We start from the raw sequence: 22,399 nt of genomic DNA, 5'->3' as shown, positions 1-22,399 counted from the left end.
CACGCACACACACTGTCTGTTCCAATATCCCAGCAGTACAAATGAGGTAATTCAGGATGAGTTTTATCAGGGCCCCGGAGAGCCAATAAATCAGAAATGTGTTGTCTTTACACCATGTGTGTGTGTGTGTGTGTGTGTGTGTGTGTGTGTGTGTGTGTGTGTGTGTGTGTGTGTGTGTCTGTGTGTGTGTGTGTGTGTCTGTGTCTGTGTCTGTGTCCGTGTCTGTGTCTGTGTCTGTGTGAGTGTGAGTGTGAAACAGAGACCCACCAAGAGATACAGACGTGCAGAGAGAGAGAAAAAATATTGTAGTTCCCTGAATGTCCCTTCTTGCTAGTTAAGAGTCTGGGAATCTGTGTTGCTAACCTTTCCCCTGTAACACTGTTGGGGCACTGCTCTGACTGCGACATTTTACCACACACACACACACACGCACACAAACTCACACGCACATACATCTGGCCTCCTCATTACATATTAGAAGTGAGCCTAATCCCTGTGTCAGCAGGATTTACAGTGTGGTGGCTACATGCTCTATCACCACAAAGTCTTTTTTCTACTCTGAACCTCCTACCCTTCAGTTATTTAAATCACCTCCCAGTATGGATCCATCCTGAATACCTCCTACTTATAAAATCAGCGATGGATTCCACTTAAGTGGTATTTGGACATCTGCTTTTAAATTACAGTGTACAACATTCGGAGAGATGCTGTTTGAAAAAGAAAAGATCTTTCAACCTTTTAAAAAATAATAATTCTTCCTGCAGACAAGGCTTCTTTGGAATCAGTCAAATGTTGGATTAAGCGGGTTGGAGAGGTTTCCATACAAGTCTTGGAAAATGTATACAGTAGATCTTTGTCAGAGCTCAACTATTCACATACAGACAGAGGACGTACCCTTAGATAAGTGATAAAGAAGACATTAGGTTTAATAAATATAAGGCTTTTGTATATATTTAAGAGAGGCCTGAGGTATAGTCGAAGTTTTTCAGCTGGACAGGAGACAGACCTCATTTGGTCATCTGGTAGTTATGAAACTAAATAACTCAGAGAAACATCAAGAATTAAAGGGTTTGTCATTTCTTCATGCAAAAATATAGTTTATATAGTTTGCAAAGTGAAGTGTGTAGCATCAAGGTGAGGAAAAATGCAGCAATGTTTTTATTTAATCGAAAAACCGGAACACTTTAAAGGCCTCCAAGATTTGAAGCAGAAACAAGCACAATGACGGAAAACTCGCATTCCATCAAGGCTATGCTTGTTATCAAATAGTTGTTTATTTACACATCCAGAAGATATACTGTAGTGCAACATTAGCATTCATTTAGAGTCATGTTTCTGGTCAATTGGTAAGTCCAATATTCACTCTCTTTTGTTCTCCACCAGCTGTTAAATGCTCCACTAATGTGTCATTTGCACTGCATGGTCCGGCTCAATTCGACTGAACTCCACTCACTTTTGGTAGCAGGTCATTTTCTCTATTTTGTTTTCCACTGCGGGTAGTACCTGGGGTGTACCCACCAGGATTTATTTGACACTGTTTTAATCAGACTATGATCCACCAGCGCTTGCTTTGGCCTGGAACATTGCTAGACTCATCGTGGGTGAGGGTGAGGTGTGTACATGGGGATACTCAAGAGTATCCGGAGGTGACATAGAGTTAAGGCTGGAGATAGTAATCACCTTTACGATCTCCTGATCCTGGGAACAAATTGGCAGAGGTTTGCTAGGCTAGCGTGTTCACATGTGTTAGAGAAGTGTGAGTTTTGTGCTGTGTTCAGTTGGGAGACTGAGGCGGCATACGCTGAAGAGGGGAGGGCCAGGTCTGAGGAGGCTCGTGCCGAGGCCACGCCATTGCGTCCTATGGAGATGTAAACTGTCCCCCTCGAACAATCTCGGTAATGAGACTTTTACGCCCCCTTCCATTAATTGAGGTGCCGTTTGAAAGAATTGGTATGGACCTCATCGAGCCATTAGACAGGAGTGCACAGGGATATTGTTTGGTGTTGATCCTTGTAGATCATGCAACGCGATATCCTGAGGCAAAGAGCTTTGGCGCAGGCACTGTGTCATTCTAGCTCAATCCCCTATAAGCGTGGAGGGAGATGCCTCTGCTTCTCTGGCTATCACGGTGTTTGGGAAAGATGAGTTGGGACCCGAGGTAACAAAAAATGGCCGTCTCCCCTCCATACGGGTTTTACCAATTTGTGACACTTCCATTCGGGTTGTTAGGAGGCCCAGCCACCTTCCAGAAACTCATGGACTGAGTCCTGTGTCACCACTCGGCATATGCTGCTGCCTATTTGGACGACCTACTCATCCACAGTGAGGCGAGGGAGCAGCATAGGGAGCAGGTGGGGGCAGTAGAGGGCGGTGCTTACAGCCAACACAAAGAAGTGTGCAGTTGGGCGGAGGGAGGTTTGGTATCTCAGGTACCTCTTGGGCGTTAGGCAGGTGCTGCCGCAGGTAGAAAAGGTTGCAGCCGTTTCCACCTGCCCGGTGCCCAAAACTAAAAAAGAGGTCAGGAGATTTATGGGGCTGGCTGGCTACTACAAATGGTTCATTACAGCCTTTTCAGAGCAGACAGGAAGCTTTCAGGGGGCTTCCCTGACCTACCTGACCCGAAAGGGTGCCTGAGAACCAGTCCAGGTCCAGTGGACAGAGCTATGTCAGCTACCGTTTGAAAGGGTTAAGCAAGCCCTCTGTGGAGAGCATACTACTACTACTAACTTTCTCTCTCTTTTATTATGCACACTGACACCTTGAACAGCGGGCTGGGGGGCTTTTGTCCCAAGAGGTAGAGGGGGTCGACTGCCTCGTACTGTACATTAGCCGGAAGCTGGAAGGTGAACTACAGCAAGGTGGAAAAAGTGTGCCTCAGTGGGATGTGTTTACGGCGCCGGCTGTTAGTGGAGAGATGGGAGTATAATGGTACCTCGTCCAACTGAAGGAATAAGAAAACCAGTGTGATCTGAGGACCATAAACATTGAGCAGCAAACACAGCCATGACCGGAGTACTTTTCCCTCGCTCTACTTCTAGTGATTGTGATTCCTTCATGGATGCTTTTCTTTTTTGCAGTTCATTGCTCTTTCCTGGATTATATTTTTGCGTTTTGAAGGATTTGGGATATTTCGTTTTCCTTGGATTATTCCCTCGCATTAAAGGACACTACACAATCCAGTGGACATTTGTCCAGTTCATTTGTTTGTGCTTTTGTTAGGGATCGAGTTGGGTCATAATAAATTGCCTTTAAGCTTCAAATTAAGTTTAATTTTAGTGTTTGCTTTTGGTGGGGTCACTAGAGATTTAAAAGGACCTGCATTATTTTTAGCTTTTCTCTTAACACCACAGCAGCCCTTGAACTTCTTTTTTATAACTATGCTTAAAAGTTAAGCTTATTGTTATATATGTGCAACAGAGCGGCCTCAGAACTTTGAGTTGATATTGTTTATTGTTATATTTTTTTTGTTAAATCTGTACATACACAGAAGTTGAGGTTTAACAAGGAGTCATGTGCCGTGACTATTTACTGGCTTTGATATGTGTTTAATATGTTGTTGTTCTGATTTGAGGAGACTCAAGGATTTCCCAGTTGAGTATAACTTTTCTGATTATTCTGACACCACATGACAAACTGATTGACATGACATGATTATTCCATAATCCTGCGATGTTAACGAAAATGAAACATAATGTGAGTATCCCCCTCCTGATTCGGATCTTTCCCAAATCTAATGGGCCCATTGGTAGTTTTTTCCATAATCCTGTTGACAGACAAATAAACGAACACACAAACAGACAGACCAAAACATGACCTCCTTGGTAATAATAAGAGATACTGAAGAACATAAAAACATGATGCAAAACAGAACATAAATGCAATCAAACATTACTTTTAAAACAAAATTCATTTCAGCTGCCTTAAACATCTCTAAACATGATGTTATCTCATCTATGGCTGACCATTAAAGGGTCAGTTCACCCAAAGTAAGGTCTTTGACATAATGAAAGTAACCAGGACATTGTTTCTGTACACACAAGTTTTAGAGATATATTTTTAAATTTTATGAGCATGATAAATTCTCTTCACCTCTATTAGATTGAGGTGGCAGCAGAAGAAGTGTAAGAGGTGCATATCTCAAAACTATCTGTAAAGTGGTGAAGTGACGATTGGAAATATGAAAAACGAAATACCAAAATACAAAAAAGATATAAATAGATTGTTTCATTCATAAGCAATAAAACACAGCTATCTATCTTACGCATTTCTCAAGGCTTTGTTACTGCAATTCATTAACTTAAAGAGACAAGAGGAAAAGGAAGAGAGATTGAAACAAAAGAAAGAACTGGACCAAAGCTAAAAGAGAGTGAATATTAGGGATAGGTTTTTCTTTGAGGAACACAAACAAATGTTTGTGCATTTATTGTGCATGTTATTCATTTCTACTTGACATCAAAAAGATCTATTGTCTCCTGAGGGTGTAAGAGCTACATTTAGAGCCAGATGGCATAACAGGCAGCTCCAAGTTCAAATGACCACCATGAGGACTGTTACTGCGATACCATCAACAAATACAACACTTTACAAAGCAGAGCGTGGTAGCCATGGATCCTCTTCATCATCTGACCTATTGCTTTGCCCCCCCAGCTGACGCCAACTTCTTGAACTGTCCACGTCACTTTGAGACCCTAAGAGTTTTTACACTATGTGCCCTGTGTGTGTGTGTGTGTGTGTGTGTGTGTGTGTGTGTGTGTGTGTGTGTGTGTGTGTGTGTGTGTGTGTGTGTGTGTGTGGGTGTGTGTGTGTGTGTGTGTGTGTGTGTGTGTGTGTGTGTGTGTGAAAGGAGTTTTGTGTGTTGTTTTTTTTAATACGCAAATCGGGCTTTATCTAATAATAACTTTTGGTGAATTGAGGAGAAATCTACAGATGTAAATAGACAAAGTTAGTCTAATAAACACCTAAATATATGTTTTGGATGTTAAACTAGGCTGAAAGAAAACATGTTATGTAAAGAAATAGTCCAAACTAAATTGACCAGTGCATGAAAAAACATGTTTTAAGAGACTGTTAATAGGCGACAAACACACACACACACACACACACACACACACACACACACACACACACACACACACACACACACACACACACACACACACAGTCTCAGAGGGCCACTATCAATTACAGTAACCCCCTCCAGTTTCCATGTAAATACAAACAGAGAGTAAATAAAAATAAAAAATAAAAATAGTTATAAATGTGAAGCAAAACAATTCCTTCTCGATCACATCCCAGTGCTCGTAGAGAGCTACAATGTCACCAGATAAATGGAATTACTTTGTGCTTGTGATAGCACTACACAAACACATCCACGCACAATCTTTTTTGGCAACAGTTTCCCAAAAAAACAACCAAGAAATTCCCCAGTAAACTGATGAACATTTTCACGGCGCTCGCTGCATAGCTATGCAATGACACATCAGCGTTTTACGATCTTACTTAAATGTTGGTTTGCAGCATGCCATATAAATCATATTTCTCTCTCTCTCTCTCTCTCTCTCTCTCTCTCTCTCTCTCTCTCTCTTATACAACTACACTGTTTCGAAGTGTAGAGAGCCATCAGACAGGCCTGCATGAGCTCATCGCCTCCAAGCTGCTGCATGTATTTTTATTTTGTGTACTTGGTGAGACTTAATGCAACCTGACATCACAAGAGAAACTGGCAGGGCAGACAGTTTGAACATATACTGCATGAGTCAAGGTCTGTCAGCGAGAACAGTGATGGCAATTAGCTCCTTTGCTTTTCCAAACACCCTTTGTGTTGGAAACCAGTCGAGTGTTATTCCAGATCTGGCAGCTCAGGAGAGGAGAGCCAGACAGTCGGACCATCATTAGAGCTGTTTATTATTCAAAGATCATAGGAACGTGGCACTGTGAGCTCCGAGCTGAAGTGAAGAGACAGAAAGAGAGGAATGAACAGCGAGGAAGAAATAAAAGTGGGGTATTTGTGGTGAGGAGAAAAAGGAGATGGGGAGAAAAGAGAAGCGTTGAAGCCACCCACAGATGAAAGCTCAAACAGAAAGGCCATCACACACACACATTCTCAAAACACACTTTTCAACACAACTTTCCACTCGCTCTACATGGATCTTCATTATGCGTGCAGTAGTTAAGTGTGTGGCAGGAGTTTGGTCACAGGGTCTTCTGAGGTGCACACACACACAAACACACACAGATGGGAACTTCCCTGCTCGCGACATGAAATTTCCACTGAGTGTAAGTTACCAGTTGAGACACAGCAGGATCAGTCTGCAAACCTTAGACACACACTGTGACCTACGGCCAGACCTTAATACACTTTAGCAATGCCCTCCATATCCACACAGAGGAGTATGACTGATGATTGATTAGTTGACTGTTTGATTGAATGATTGATTGATTGATGATTCATGGTCCAGAGATGTTAGAAAACAAAGAAGTTCAAGACATTCCAAATAAAAACTAAACAAAAACAACCGTTAAATCGTCACCACAATAAAAAATAAAGAAACAACACCCAAAAAAAGTTATTTGCTAATTTCACTATAAATCTGTTTCCCTGTTCAATAGAAAGGTTCTAACCTGACTTCTTTCAGCGTACAGTAAAGACTACAGATGAAGTTAAATACTTGAGCAGCCAATCGGCCAACAGTAAGGCAACATGCATTTTAACGTCTAATCAAGGGGGGGGGGCATGTCTAAACAAGTCCTGTCATTATGTGTGCCACAATAATATACCAACGATGTTATCATCCTTCATTATTGATCCGTTTATGTCCGTTTCATGTGTTTCAGGCGCGAAGTAATCTTTGTAACATAGATCGACTCGTGTTTACTGACTGCAGGTGCTCTCCGCAGCTGTCCGTAGGCAATGCATGGCTCCCTGGAATACGACGTTACCCTCACCCTAACCAATCTCAATCCTCCCTCCTGAACCTAACCAACCCAACCAACAAAGGCAATGAGTACTAACCAATCAGATGCAGAGTAGGGCGGCTCATGCCTTCACCGTAGTCGTGATGTATTATGTATTTTCGGGGCAAAGGGTGTTAGTTTTCTGGATAACGGGACATTTTTTGGACTATTGGGGTTTCGGAACAATGGCCAAAATTTGGTACAAACATTGTCTTACATTTTGGTTTATGACCAAATAAAACAAATCACATTCCCATCAGCCTCAGCTGTACTTTGTGTTTAGTGCTTATTAGAAAATGTTACCACGCTAAGGCTAACATTCTAAAACATTAAAATTAAAAAATGTCAGCATTGCCTTTGTGAGCATGTTAGCATGCCGACGTTAGTATTCAGGTCAAATGATTGGAATACCTAATATCGCTCAAAGATCTGCGAGCATTGCTATAGACTTGTTGGTTGTAATTACATTTGACATGAAGTTTACAAGGATTAATTACTCTATTACACCATATACAGCACATTTCTTTTTCAAAATGACCACAATGACTGAGAGGACTTAGTCCTCATCATATTCATATAACTTTTCATATTACTCTCTGTCCTTGAAAGTGCTACATAATGCTGGTGTCTTGGTAGTACAGTGGTTGGAAAAAGGTTAACCTTTGAAACTAAAACCAGACAGATATTTGGGTCCTGGTCAAATATAAAAGAAATTCATAATTAAATCCTACAAAGGACTTATGGCTCTTTATTTACGCAGCACACTTGTCCTCACATTGCTGGTTACCTGTAACAGCACACCTGGAGACACAAGATCATTGATAAGGATCCAGAAGTCAAAGAGTGAGACGGATACAGCCAGAACAGCATTAATAATCTACAGCCTCCTACAATAGGCTGAGTTGGTGGGATCCAGGGATCAGAGCGTTCATAACCATACAATCCTGCTGTCATTTTATTGTACCCACAACATTTCAATGCACTGTTGGGTCTTCCCAGACTCGAACACCAAATGATACACTTTTCTTTAGAAACCTTTAGAATTGACTAAAATGCTCAAAATCAGTTTTGTAGTGTTTATAGCTGTTGTGGAGTCATGAAGCCTTGTTCCAATAAAAATAACTAGATGGTAGTTATTATGTAATTTTAAGTTGAAACGGGTCACGGTAGACCCGAACACAACATAAGGGTTAAGTTACTGTTATTATAAAGGACCAATGACACATTTAGTTTCTCAACTGTCATGTTCATCTGTTTCTCAGGAATAATCATTTGTGTTGTGGTTGTTTCACCTTAAACTTTGTAATATGTTCTATTTCTTTGTAATGCAGTGAGCTTTTCCCACCAGAGCTGTCAGTGTAAATGTAAACCTCTGTTCTAATGTCAGGATCAAACTGGCCCGAGGCCTTCCATGGCTTCTTTATTAGGACTGGTACAACTATAGATGTTTTTTTCCATTGAAGATTTCATTATTCCTGCCAAATATCGTTTTCAGTTTTCTCACGGTATTTTGGTATTGTCAGTGTGGGAAAACCTCTGAAATATCATGAGCACCAGAAGAAGTTCTGTTCTGTGTAGAATTATTTAGTCTTCCGAAGTATTCTCATTAAATAGCATTATTTAAAATTGTTATTCGATCATATCTTATCAATACTTTAAGTGTATCAACTTTATAGTTTTGGAACAGGACCTTCAGAATTTGGATCAAGCAGCGAGTGAAAAATAAGGTGTGCCAGGCTTAGAAGGCTACATCTGTTATTTCAAAGTGTCAGATACATATTTATTCATCAGTTATACGTTACGACCAGAAAATTGAAGGACTTGGATCGTGATCAGGGCCAAAGACAACTGTATCGGGACCTCTTCGGGGAGTATGTTGGGTAGCTGTCTGCACATTTTTAGGGCTTTTTGATCTTTTCTGTTTTATCAGGGCACTTCTTTAAAATACATCAAAGGTCAAATCTTTTTTTTTCATTCTTACTAGCTCTCTCAGATACAGTGTTGATCTGCTGTTTGTCTTTGAACGTTTGTGATCAAACCTGGGCCACACACACACTCACCCCTTAGGGCACAGGCAGCATACACACAAACACACATCTGGTCTCAGTCGAAGTAAAGCTCTGTTTATCCCTGTGAATGGACTCAGACCTGACTGGCCAGTGTAGGTGTCCTCTCTTAAAGTTCCTCCTCATCCGTCCACTTCAAAGCTGACGGCTGACATATACGAGCAGTGAGGTTCAGTACGTTTTACAAGCATGTTCTTTTGAATGTGTGTGTTTCTAATGAGCGCACAGATAGAGTATGTAATATGAAAGCAGAGGATTTTCCTGCAACTTTTACAAGAAGCTTTCATTTTACATGCGTTGGCAGTTGAATGTGGGTTAAAAAGGAGACACTACATGGAATAGGATTCACATTTAAACTATAAACTATAAACATATCACAATGAAACTTCCCCAGTTGATTACTTACATTAAGACAATTAGTTCTTGTATTGCAAGTTTTCTGAAATGTTATGTTTAAATATGCAAATTAGGCATTATCTAATCATAACCTTTAGTGAATTTAGGAGAAATCTACAGACGCAAATAGACAAAGTTAGTCAAATAAACACATTCATTTGTACTTTGGATGTTTTCTTTCCAATAGTCTGAAAGAAGACTGTAAAGGAAACAAAATAGCCCACTGCAAATGTAATGGTGCTTGACAAAAACATGTTTTTGCCTGTAGTGTCTCAGCATTATGGACTTTATCTTTATGGGATTTATCAAAGATTACACTTAAGAATGCTCCAAAGAGCTAATTCAGGAATAAGAAAGGTCTCAGCTGAAAGTGATCATTGTGTGTTTATCAAGCCACTCAGTCTTACTTACAGCGACGTGTTAAAGGAACATTTAAGATCACATGATTAATGACATGTTTAGTCACAGAGGAATAGCTCACACATGGAATTAATTTGCCCCAAGGTATTACATTGTTTAAACAATGCAAATATTCATCTAAATCAATGGATGCAATACCTGGTGGGTGTGTATCACCCTTATTTTTACATTGTTAAATAAATAAGCTAGTTTTCTTACATGTTAGGCTTCCTGCAGCAATGTTTCATTAACCCATGTGTGCCCAAAGACATCATTACCCAAAGTTCTAGTTAGATTCAGTGTTTCTCACAAAGTGTGTTGTTGAGGTCTAACAAATGTGTTGAATGTATTTACTTCCTCAGATTTCAAATCATGCATTGTTTACATCCATGTTTGTTGTCCACCACCTGCAGATCATTGGTATAGTGTGAGACCTGCGGCAGGGGTGTGTGTCATGTTGCCTGTGCAGTTTCATGTGTGCACGTGCATCAACACAGTGAGCCATTGCTCTACTAGTACTCTACAAGGTACCTTTAAACTGTGATTGTTGAATTTTCACCACCTTAATAATTCAATCAAGTTTTTTAGCATGAGCAGAATCACAACAAAATCAATGTAACATAAAAACAGTTTTATAGAAACCCAAATACACTTTAAAACAAAACAAACACACATACAAATCAAATGTCTGAGACGTTCTAACCCAGTGGTTCTCAACCTTTTTTGTGCCAGCGCCCCCATTATCTCCTCCATTATCCAGGGCCCTTACCGCCACCCATCAAATATAATGTAGGCTAATTGTCTCCCCTGAATTTTAATGTTAATTATTATTCAGTTTGTATTGTATTTTTAGTATTTATTATTTATATTACATATTGATTATATTAATTTTGTATTTAAATTCTTATATCTTTTTCTAATTATTAGGCTGCTATATTATGTTATAAAAACTCAAATTCTCTGAGATTGAAGTTACATAATAACATTTCTAAATAATAATAAATATTATATTATTAAAATATTTTAGTTGTTTTTACCTTCAATTGCCCTAATACACCATGTACCCAGGGAGCAAACAAAGACATTTTATTCAAAAGTGTTAAACAAATGCAACGGTAAGAAGATTGAGATTCAAACTTTAATCGGTGTTAAACACAGCAGCCGATAAGAAATTAAAGAAAATAACTTAAGTGTTCCAACAGAAAATGAGCACAAAGAAACAAGTCTGAGGATCTGCCCCCAGAACGGAACCCCGTTTTATTTTTTATATAAATATATAGCGCCAATCACAACTCACTTGTCACATTGAACATGTGCTCTTTTATTAAATAAACTAAACGCTTATGTTATTTATATAATATATTTAAGGAGGAAAGGAGAGAAGAGAACTACAAAGTGCAAAAAAGTCAAAAATCCAACACATTAATTATAAATGGACGTCGACTCCAACGTTCAGAAACTCATGCGAAAATATCCGTGTTTTTTAAACACACAGCCTGAATCAGCAGCAGTGATGCAGATGTTAGCTCTGCTGATGTTAGCTCTGCTGGTGTTAGCTCTGCTGATGTTAGCTCTGCTAGGTGTTAGCTCTGCAGGTGTTAGCTCTGCAGGTGTTAGCTCTGTGGTGTTAGCTCTGCTGGTGTTAGCTCTGCAGGTGTTAGCTCTGCTGGTGTTAGCTCGGCTGATGTTAGCTCTGCAGGTGTTAGCTCAGCTGGTGTTAGCTCTGCTGATGTTAGCTCTGCAGGTGTTAGCTATGCTGGTGTTAGCTAGCTCTGCTGGTGTTAGCTCTGCTGGTGTTAGCTCTGCAGGTGTTAGCTTTGCTGGTGTTAACTCTGCTGATGTTATCTCTGCAGGTGTTAGCTCTGCTGGTGTTAGCTCTGCAGGTGTTAGCTCTGCTGGTGTTAGCTCAAGCTGAGTGCAGCTTGTCTGCTGCTGGTCCAAGTCCCGACCAGAGCGTTAGTGTTTTACCATTAATTCCGATTAGTTTTATTCATGGTGTATTCTGGGAATATCATTCATGCTTTCGAGCAGTGGCGGCTGAGGGGGGTGGCGCTGTTTTTTTTTCAAGCAGAACTTTATCGCTCAGCAAATAAAAATAAAAGTTTAAAAACAACACAAAGTTGCCTGAACACTGGTTAGAGTCAATTCAGAATGTGGTTTATTGTCAAATAAATTTACACATACATGCCTAAATCTCAGATTTAATTAACAACATAGCAGAGCCTATAAAGCAAGGGTGGGGAACCTTTTTCCTATCAAGGGCCATTTACATTTTTACAAAATCCTTCGAGGGCCATACTAATTATTGAACTCATAACTTCTGCTAAAACATTTAAGACCTGAATAGCGTTAACTTTATCCAAACGCACTCGTCCTTTCAGGATCGTGCAGTTTGGCATGTTTCGTGCTGTAATGACACTCGAGAGCCTTTTTCATCACCATCATTTTTTGGAGTTGATTTTTTGCGTGTGTTTATGAATTACCTCGAGGGCCGGATCAAATGGTCTCGCGGGCCGTACACAGCCCGGGGGCCGGAGGTTCCCCACCCCTGCTATAAAACAAACGCCCCCCAAAAACACATAAACCCCCTTTCAAAAATATTGCTTCCAGTGCCCCCCAACAGTCTCTGAACGCTACCGCCCCCGTTGAAAACCCCTTGTCTAAGACAAAATGGAGGGAGGACCATCTGCCGTCACTGGAGTTAACAGTTGGTCTGCTCACTCTTCCAAGGCTGCTGCTCAGTATGGCTTCTTCTGCTCAGAACACACACACACACACACACACACACACACACACACACACACACAGTATATATACATACAGATGTAAAATATTGGATTGCATTTATGGGAATAGTTAAATCAAATAAAGTTTTGTTTTCATATCATCGTACCTGCACTGATCGTTTTCTTGCTGTGGAGAACATAAATGATAATTACTTTTTCAGGCATCAACAGAGGTGGAAGAAATACTCAGATATTTTACTTTAGTAAAAAATAGCAAAAATAGAATTAGAATTAAAAGTCCTACATTCAAACTAAAAGTAAAATAACAAAATTATAAACATCAAAATATACTTAAAGTATATTAGTAAAGTAAAGTACTCATTATTTCAGAATAATACATATTACATTATTGGATTATAATTATTCATGCATTAATGTGTTCATCACTAAATGTTATTGTTGGTGGTTTTGATTACTTTGTATACTGCTGGGTATCAATAAATCATTTTATCTTAACCTGACATCATCATGATAATTTATTTATGGATTATACTTTGTATTATTAATATAAATCTGCATGGTAACTAAACTTAAGTACATATGTCAAAATAATAACAACACAATAATTGACGACACTTTCTTTAATGTTCCTTTTGAATGTGTGAGTTTAAATCAAACTAGTTCTCATTTTAACAGAAGCTTGGACTCATTTCAAAGACTCCTCTCACTGTAGCATCATCATGTTCACACATTAATCCTCCTGTTTGCATGAGGCTCTGCACACTCACCTGAGTGCAGGTAACGCAGCAGCACACACAGGATGGGCACCAGTGTGACCAACACAAAGCCAACAGTGAGGTAAAACATCCAGCTGATTGGCTCTGAGCAGAGAAAACAGACAACAAACATGATGTTAGGAGTCAGACATGTTCCTCTGCTGCAGCCATGTGGTAGCTCACAGTACTGCAGTGCAATGAGTGGGACGAGGTTTCCTCCTCGGGATGCTTATTATGGCAAAACTCATAATAAAGATTATTTTGGTCAATATTGAGATCCCGATTATTTAACACGATTGCTCATTGATTTTTAGAAACATCATATATATATACATATATGTATATATGCATATATCTACTCGTCCCTCTGCTGCACACCTGTCTTGTGTCCTGTGTTGTGCAGTGATTTTTCTGCGTAAACTATATTCAACATATTCCAGTCAGTAACTACAGCAATAACAGGCGTAAGCGACGCTGTAAAGGAAAGGCGGGATTTGCTGGATTTATAAGACAAGACAAAACAAAAGCATCATTGCAAAACTGAATGAGACCAAAATAATTGTTTTTAACTCAAATTCATAATCGTTGGAAGCCAATATCGTAATTGAAAATAAAATCTTATTAATGACCCAGATTTAATCCACTCACCCTCAACAGTCAGGATGAAGCTCTTTCTGATGGGCATCCTCAGGGACTGATGGGAGACGATGCATGTGAACTCCCTTCCTGAGTCCTTGAGTGAAACCGTGAGGTAGAAGAAAGCCGTCAGCGAGTAGGTTTTGTCCTGGTTGTGTTTGTGGCTGGACAGCAGGATGTTCTGGAGCACCTTGGGGAGCGGAGTGCCCACCCTCTGGCCTGACACCGCCAGGTCCTGCACATTCCAGACTATCTGCACATCCAGAGGGTAGTAACTCTCTGCCTCACAAGCAACCTTCTGCTCCCCGCCCTCCTGCAGTGAAAGAGTGGGTCCAACGTTGAGGGAGACACGGGGAGGCTCTGAGGAGAGGGGAGAATAAAGTTTCACCAAACCTTTCAAGGCAATGTGAGCAAAAGATTTATGTAATGAGTTTGACTCCTGCTGCCAAAGTTGTTATGTTTATATGGACTGTTTCTCAAACAAAACCAACTATTTGAGACATTAACATAAAGTCTTATACTGTATATTAATGTATGGATGCCAAGAAGTGTGGCCGAGATGAAGTGACATTTATTAATTAGACCATTACGCAAAGGTTTAACATTTTGGGAAACACATTTATTCACTTTCTTGCTTCTAGAGTTAGATGAGAAGATTGACGTGCCTGGAACACCTCCCTAGGGAGGCGCCCAGGTGGCATCCTTACTAGATGCCCGAACCACCTCAACTGGCTCCTTTCAACGTAAAGGAGCAGCGGCTCTACTCCGAGTCTCTCACGGATGGCTGAGCTTCTCACCCTATCTCTAAGGGAGACGCCAGCCACCCGTCTGAGAAAACCCATTTTGGCCGCTTGTACCCTTGATCTCGTTCTTTCGGTCATGACCCAGCCTTCATGACCATAGGTGAGGGTAGGAACGAAGATCGACCGGTATATTGAGAGCAAGACCCTGAGGTACTTGAACTCCTTCACTTGGGGTAATGGCTCATTCCCTACCCGGAGTAGGCAATCCACCGGTTTCCTGCTGAGAGCCATGGCCTCAGATTTGGAGGTGCTGATCCTCATCCCAACCGCTTCACACTCGGCTGCGAACCGATCCAGTGACTGTTGAAGGTCACAGACCGATGATGCCATAAGGACCACATCATCTGCAAAGAGCAGCGATGAGATCCTCAGGTCACCGAACTGCAACCCCTCTCCTCCACGACTACGCCTCGATATCCTATCCATGAAAATCACGAACAGGATTGGTGATAAAGCGCAGCCCTGGCGGAGGCCAACATTCACTGGAAACGAGTCCGACTTACTGCCAAGTATACGGACACAACTCTCGCTTTGGGCGTACAGGGATTGGATGGCCCTCAAAAGTGACCCCCTCACCCCATACTCCCGCAGCACCTCCCACAGTATCACCCGGGGGACCCGGTCATACGCCTTCTCCAGATCCACAAAACACATGTAGACCGGATGGGCGTACTCCCAGGCCCCCTCCAGGATCCTTGCAAGAGTAAAGAGTTGGTCTGTTGTTCCACGACCAGGACGGAATCCGCATTGTTCCTCTTCAATCAGAGGTTCGACTACCGGCCGAACCCTCCTTTCCAGTACCTTGGAGTAGACTTTACCAGGGAGGCTGAGAAGTGTGATACCCCTGTAGTTGGCACACACTCTCTGGTCCCCCTTTTTAAATAGGGGAACCACCACCCCGGTCTGCCAACCCCTAGGCACTGTCCCAGACTTCCACACAATGTTGACGAGGCGTGTCAACCAAGACAGCCCCTCAACACCCAAAGCCTTCAGCATTTCTGGACGGATCTCATCAACCCCTGTGGCTTTGCCACTGTGGAGTTGTTTGACTACCTCAGTGACTTCCATCAGGGAAATTGACGATGATCCCCAATCAGCTTCCAGCTCTGCCTCAACCATAGAGGGCGTGTTAGTCGGATTCAGGAGTTCCTCAAAGTGCTCCTTCCACCGGCCGATAACCTTCTCAGTTGAAGTCAGCAGGGTCCCACCCTTGCTGTACACAGCTTGGATGGTTCCTCGCTTCCCCCTCCTGAGGTGCCGGATGGTTTTCCAGAAGCACCTTGGTGCCAACCGAAAGTCCTTCTCCATAGCTTCTCCGAACTTCTCCCACACCCGCTGCTTTGCCTCTGACACGGCAGAAGCTGCCGCCCTTCTAGTCCTTCGATACCCTGCAACTGTTTCCGGAGTCCTACCGGATAACATAACCCGGAAGGACTCCTTCTTCAGTCGGACGGCTTCCCTGACCACCGGGGTCCACCACAGTGTTCGAGGGTTACCGCCCCTTGAGGCACCTAAGACCTTGAGACCACAGCTCATCACCGCAGCTTCAGCAATAGAGATTTTGAACATCGCCCACTCAGGTTCAATGCCCCCAACCTCCACAGGGATGGCTAAAAAGCTCTGCCGGAGGTGTGAGTTAAAGATCCCCAGGACAGGGGCTTCCTCCAGACGTTCCCAGTTCACCCGCACTACCCGTTTGGGTTTACCAGGTCTGTCCAGAGTCTTCCCCCACCCCTTGATCCTACTCACCACCAGATGGTGATCAGTCGACAGCTCCGCCCCTCTCTTCACCCGAGTGTCCAAAACATGCGGCCTCAGATCAGATGATACGATTACGAAATCGATCATTGACCTTTGGCCTAGGGTGCTCTGGTACCACGTACACTTATGAGCATCCTTATGTTCGAACATGGTGTTTGTTATGGCCATTCCATGACTAGCACAGAAGTCCAACAACAAATGACCGTTCGGGTTTAGATCAGGGAGGCCCTTCCTCCCAATCACGCCTCTCCAGGTGTCTCCATCGTTTCCCACGTGTGCGTTGAAGTCTCCCAGCAAGACTACGGAGTCCCCTACTGGAGCCCCCTGCAGGGCTCCATTCAGGGTCTCCAAGAAGGCCGAATACTCAGAACTGTGGTTTGGGGCATAGGCACAAACAACAGTCAGAGTTTTCCCCCCCATAACCCGAAGGCGTAGGGAGGCGAACCTCTCATCCACCGGGGTAACTTCAACGTAGCGGCGCTCAGCCGGGGGCTAGTGAGTATCCCCACCCCGGCCCGACGCCTCACACCTTGGGCAACTCCGGAGAAGAATAGAGTCCAACCCCTATCCAGGAGTACGGTTCCAGAGCCAAGACTGTGCGTGGAGGTAAGCCCCACCAGATCCAACTGGTAGCGATCCACCTCCCGCACTAGTTCCGGCTCCTTCCCCCACAGAGAGGTGACGTTCCACGTCCCCAGAGCCAGCCTCTGCTGCCCGGGTCTGGTCCGTCGAGGTCCCTGACCATCACTGCCACCCGTGTGACAGCGCACCCGACCCCAGCGGTTTTTCCCATGAGTGGTGGGCCCACAGGATGGATGGATGGGAGGCACCACGTAGCTTCTTCGGGCTGTGCCCGACCGGGCTCCGTGGCAAACCCGGCCACCAGGCGCTCGCTGTCGGGCCCTCCCTCTGGGCCTGGCTCCAGACGGGGGCCCCGGGCTTCCTCCGGGCAGGGTCTCTCCTTTCCTTTCCCTTTCTTTCATGAAGTCGTTTTTGAACCATTCTTAGTCTGGCCCCTCACCTGAGACCAATTTGCCTTGGGAGACCCTACCAGGAGCACTAGGCTCCAGACAACACAGCTCTCAGGTTCATAGGGACACATAAACCTCTCCACCACGATAAGGTGATGGTTCCCAGAGAGGAGGTTATGTGCCAAGGGTGGAATTTTAGTTATTAGCGTTGTTACAAATGTTACAAATTGATTTCCAAAATATCAGTCTGGCCTGATCCTCTCTTTGACTATTCCTCACCTTCGATTTGCAGACCAATATCCAGACTGACGAACAGAGGGATCACTGACACTGAACAAATGTACGTCCCTTCACTGCTCATCTTGATGAAGGGGAGGCTATAGGAAGCGTCTCCGCCTGTGAGGCTCTTCAGCCTCACGCCGGTCCCCTGGCTCTGTCCTGAGCGGCTGTTGTGACTGAAGAGTCGGATTCTCTCTCCACGATTCTGCCAGTGCCACTCCAAAGTGATGTTTGGTCCTTTGTGGTCAACATCAAACTGGCAGTGGAGCTTTTGTTGGGAACCCAGGCCTGCTCTTATTGATGCAGATTGTGTTTTAATGACCATGGCAACTGTGGACACAGATGTGACAAGAGATACATTTAGTTCTTAGACATGAAAACCGGCTTGCATTAAACCGAGATACTGAACCGAACTTCGGAGTTAAAAGGTTTATTTTTCTGTGAAGAAAACGTTGTCTCCACGGTGAATGAAGAATCCAAAGACTGAGAATATTCTTGATGAAGTAAACAAACTGGAAGCCGCGTCTAACAACAGCAAAACATCTGTTTACAGACTCTCACACAACTCGTGCAGTATAATCTAAGTCTCATTTATCCAGTCTGCTCACTACTTCACAAACACAGGACTTTTCACTCAAACCTTACTATTTAAAACACTTCCGCATAAACAGTCCAACGCTTGCACAGGCGCGATCCTTGTCTGCGAGAGTACTGTCTTTGGATTACAGTGTGAATTTGTAAACAGATGTTTTGATATAGTTTGGATTTTGTTCAAAGCGGCCCCCCGTTAACTTCAATTCATCAAGACCTTTCTCTGTTTTTGGATTCTTCCTTCACTGAGGAATGCTAGAAAAATAACGTTTTCCTCAAGAATTCAAGGTAACACGGGACGAGTAATTGATATACAAATGATCATTTTGGGGTGAAGTATTCCTTTAAATGTGTAGAAACTCCACAACGTGAATTAACGTGACTCTCATCAGATCAATATTAGTGTCCCATTATGTCACTTATACACAAGTACATTATTATGATGATAATCCTGGGTTTATTCTCAGGCCTCACAAGAATATAGCTAAACTATGAATACTTAAATTACAATATAATTTTGTATGCCGACATTATTCAAATGAAAGACATTGTGTTGAGTGTCACCTGTCGTGATGAGTATCTCTCTGTCACCGATGGCAGGCCAGTTGCGGTAGTCCTGCTGTCCTGGGTGGGTCTGGTCAGACGGGTGTCTGAGGAAGCTGGTGACTGTGAACAGGCCATTTGTGTGTCTGACGGTGCAGCTGAACCAGTGGTTGTACTCCATGGCCCCCTTGACTGGCCAGCGAACATGGATGCCGTCTGTGCTGTACCTACGCAGCTCACACTCCAACTGCTCTGCTTCCACTCCCTGCACGTACCTCCGCAGGTCCAATTTAGATCCTAGAACACAATAGAATTTATTAGATTACAACTGTTTTTAGTCTGTAACTCAATAAATTGCAGTTCTTACCAGTGACCAGGAAAGTGGTTGCATGTGGATTAACAGGAGAGTCTCCTAATCGACCAAACTGCAGCATAGCCTCTCTGTGGAGGAGCTCAGTCTCTGTGTGACCCTCCTCATTCACAAACACATGCTCATCAATGAACTGACAGGGCAGCCATGACACCTGATGGACACACTGCACAACTGAGAGACACAATCAATCAGTATAGTCCACAAACATATAGTCCAGAATACTGTAGTATAGAATAGTATAGTATTAGTGTATGTACTAGTATAGTACAGTAGCGTGGTATACTATACTAGAGTATATTACAGTATAGTATAATATCGTACAGTATAGTACGGTATACTATTTATAGTATATTATTGTGTAGTATATTGCAGTAAAGAGTAGTATAGTGTATAGAATAGTACAATATTAGCATAGTACATTGTAGTACAGTATAGAGTAGTAGTAGAGTACTGCACAGTAGGCCTATAGTACAATATAGTACAGTAGAATACAGTATAGCATAGTACAGTAAAGTACAGCACAGTAGCCTATAGTATAGTAAGTATAGTAGGCTACAGTACAGTGTAGTACAGTATAGAGTAGTATAGTAATGCACAGTATAGTAGAGTACATTGCAGTATAATACAGTATAGTACGTATAGTAGGCTACAGTACAGTACTTTGTAGTAGTATAGTAATTTCATTCATGTCTTGTGAGCTAATACACAAGCTCCAAACACCCCACGATCTGTACCAGTCGATGACAACAACTTACCTGCACATAAATACAAGTAACCTAGTATCTTTAAGATTAGATTCATGATTATTCATTGGTAGAATTCTCTCCTTGCCTCTCGAGCACCTCAACGAGTTGTTCACAGTTGAAAGGATACTTTCACTTTCATTTTACGTGAATAAAAACTTGCTTTGCCTGCCTCTCGCATCACGTGTTAGGCAGATAAAATATCACTGACTAACCATTATTAAATGTATTAACAGAGTGCGTTTACATGGACATTGTTTTTTATGATCGGGTTCTTCCCATCCTTGTAAACAAAGTCCTGTCTTGAAATTTGAATATTTAACAAGCCTACTAGGCTGTATGGTAGGTGTAAACTAGTGTATGTATTGTTACACATGCAATCAGGAACGCAAAGATAAAGCACATATTTTCTTATTATAGCTAATTCTGCATGGAGTGAACATTATTTAACAGGTTTTAGTTTTACGTCGGCAAACCTGCAGTACCGAGTTCGTCCTGTGGAGGAGCTGTGACGCTCTCTGAACACCTGAGAACTGCGGCCCCTCTTGCTTTGACACGCTGGTGCGGACCAGCGGAAGCGCTCTGTATGAAATTGTTGACATGCTTCTGAAAACGTGTGAAAATCAAATTATGTTAACAACTTCATTTGTTTGATATGCTAAATTGCCGTATATTGTTCAGAACTAGTGGTTAGGACTAGATAGACTATTCTGACCGACACGCGGTGGTACAGCTCCTGAATGAGAATTGAACACCAAACTAGCTTAACTGCATTTAGCTAAATTCCGCAGCTATGACATTGATGAACAAAGGTAACGTTAACGTTGTATATCATATAACCCTAAAACAAGCACTATTTCTTATATATAGAAAATGTTACGCTACATTCAGTCTTTTGTTTTCAAGCTGCCCTCTTTATCAGATATGTAACGTCATGCCAAAAATCATGCCAGACTCAAGTCTGTTTTTCGAATATACCAGAAGATGAATTTGTAATTCGCGAAACATAGGCTAATTGCAAAACGTTTCAGATTGAATACAGAGTTAACACGGTTCTCTACCGTGCTCCGGGGTTGTTGTTTTTTGATGGAAAAGATTGTGAGAATGACATGAAAACCAGAAATGTCATCAAACATTGACATTTTATAAATTAATACTATGCAGAGTTAAAAAAAAATGGCTTCCATCGATTCCAAAATATGTTCTGAAGTATTTTACAATATTAGAAAACAAACTTTAATCCAAATTGTTTGATAGCAGTTATGGTGAACATGTATGGCTTGAAGTTGTCAGTAGACACAGTAGAAACCCATTAGTCGATTAATGGCAACTATTTTGATAATCATTTATCAAGCAAAAATGCAAAACATTTTCTGAAGTGTGAGCATGTTGCTGCATTCATTTGTCATATGATAGTAAACTGTAAATCTTTGGGGGGGGGTAGGACTGCTATTTAGATATAACATGGAATTCCTTGAAGCGACCTTTGCCTTTTAGACAATATAATAGCCATTTTTCTTTTTTATTCTAACAGTTTACAGTCAAAACAATTTATTGAGACAATAATCTGCTTATTAATCAATAGTGAAAATATTTTTTACGTGAACTACTGCTTGTTTAAACACGGCTGTCCTCGGTAGTAGCTAACAGAGTTTCAGAATTGGATGAGTAGCTGTGCATGAATGAATGAATGATATATTGTTTTTTTCATTAGTTTTGATGCCTGCTCTCTTGTGCTTTCAGATTCGGCTGTTCTTCAGGGTGCTTTCCTCCTGGCTGATAAACTGTGTCTCCCCTCATCCCTATCCTCCCTTCAGAAAGATGACTGGAGCAGGGTGGGACATCCGGTCCTGGAAGCAGTCAGAGAAATTTGCGGACAGGATGAACTTGGTGGTCGTCACCCCCCCACAGCGACTGTCAGCTGGATAAAGAAATTAGTTTGTGCCGTTTGGCTGAAGGTGCTGTGTAGGGAGGCTGGAACGGACATAGAGATGCCCTGGAGGGAGAACCCTTTCTTCGCCCTTCAGAACGGCCTCCCTGAGGTCAACTATGTTGTCCTGTTTGAAGTGGTGAGGTCGTTGGCAGCTGCTCCGATATTTGCCCGGTTCCTCTTGCATATTCCTCAATCTCAGATCTGTACTGAGCTTGAAAGGTTAGTGCAGCATGTGAGGAGCAGCCCCACTAGAGAGGATGATGGTCAACTTTTCCTGGAGGTGTGGTGGGAACTGTGGAAAGGTCGAGTTGAGCAGAAAGCGGAAGGAGAGGACAGCATAGAGAAGGAGTTTGCCAGACAATTTGCTCGCCTCTCGTCTTCCAGTCGGTCTCCTCAGGCTGCCAAGAGGCTCAAGATAGATGCATCAGATCTACCAGCATCGTCACCAT

At 42.4% G+C, this 22,399-nt stretch overlaps 2 protein-coding genes across 2 annotated transcripts in view; one reads left to right on the top strand and one right to left on the bottom strand.

The window, feature by feature from the left end:
• Positions 1–12,338: 12,338 nt before the first annotated feature.
• LOC115017867 (tapasin-like) lies at positions 12,339–20,165 on the bottom strand. The gene is made up of 8 exons (XM_029446577.1): positions 20,030–20,165; positions 19,269–19,445; positions 18,923–19,198; positions 17,768–18,097; positions 13,966–14,313; positions 13,330–13,422; positions 12,709–12,728; positions 12,339–12,568 (listed from the first exon to the last, which is right to left on the bottom strand). Exons 1-8 carry the CDS (start codon positions 20,073–20,075, stop codon positions 12,554–12,556), a joined length of 1,305 nt encoding a protein of 434 aa, XP_029302437.1. The 5' UTR covers positions 20,076–20,165; the 3' UTR covers positions 12,339–12,553.
• A 394-nt stretch (positions 20,166–20,559) lies between these two features.
• The window catches only part of gemin4 (gem (nuclear organelle) associated protein 4), a 10,929-nt gene continuing 9,089 nt past the window's right edge, over positions 20,560–22,399 (top strand). Inside the window, exons 1-2 of the mRNA XM_029446324.1 lie at positions 20,560–20,829; positions 21,761–22,399. The exon at positions 21,761–22,399 is cut by the window's right edge and continues 1,437 nt beyond it. Of these exons, the coding sequence (XP_029302184.1) occupies positions 20,811–20,829; positions 21,761–22,399 (658 nt within the window). The 5' untranslated portion in view covers positions 20,560–20,810. The remainder of the gene's footprint in view (positions 20,830–21,760) is intronic.

The sequence above is a fragment of the Cottoperca gobio genome, chromosome 13 (assembly GCF_900634415.1).
Source record: "Cottoperca gobio chromosome 13, fCotGob3.1, whole genome shotgun sequence".
In the NCBI taxonomy this organism is placed as follows: domain Eukaryota; kingdom Metazoa; phylum Chordata; class Actinopteri; order Perciformes; family Bovichtidae; genus Cottoperca; species Cottoperca gobio.
The sequence above is the reverse complement of the archived record's forward strand: the minus strand, read 5'-3'. Positions and strand labels throughout refer to the sequence as shown.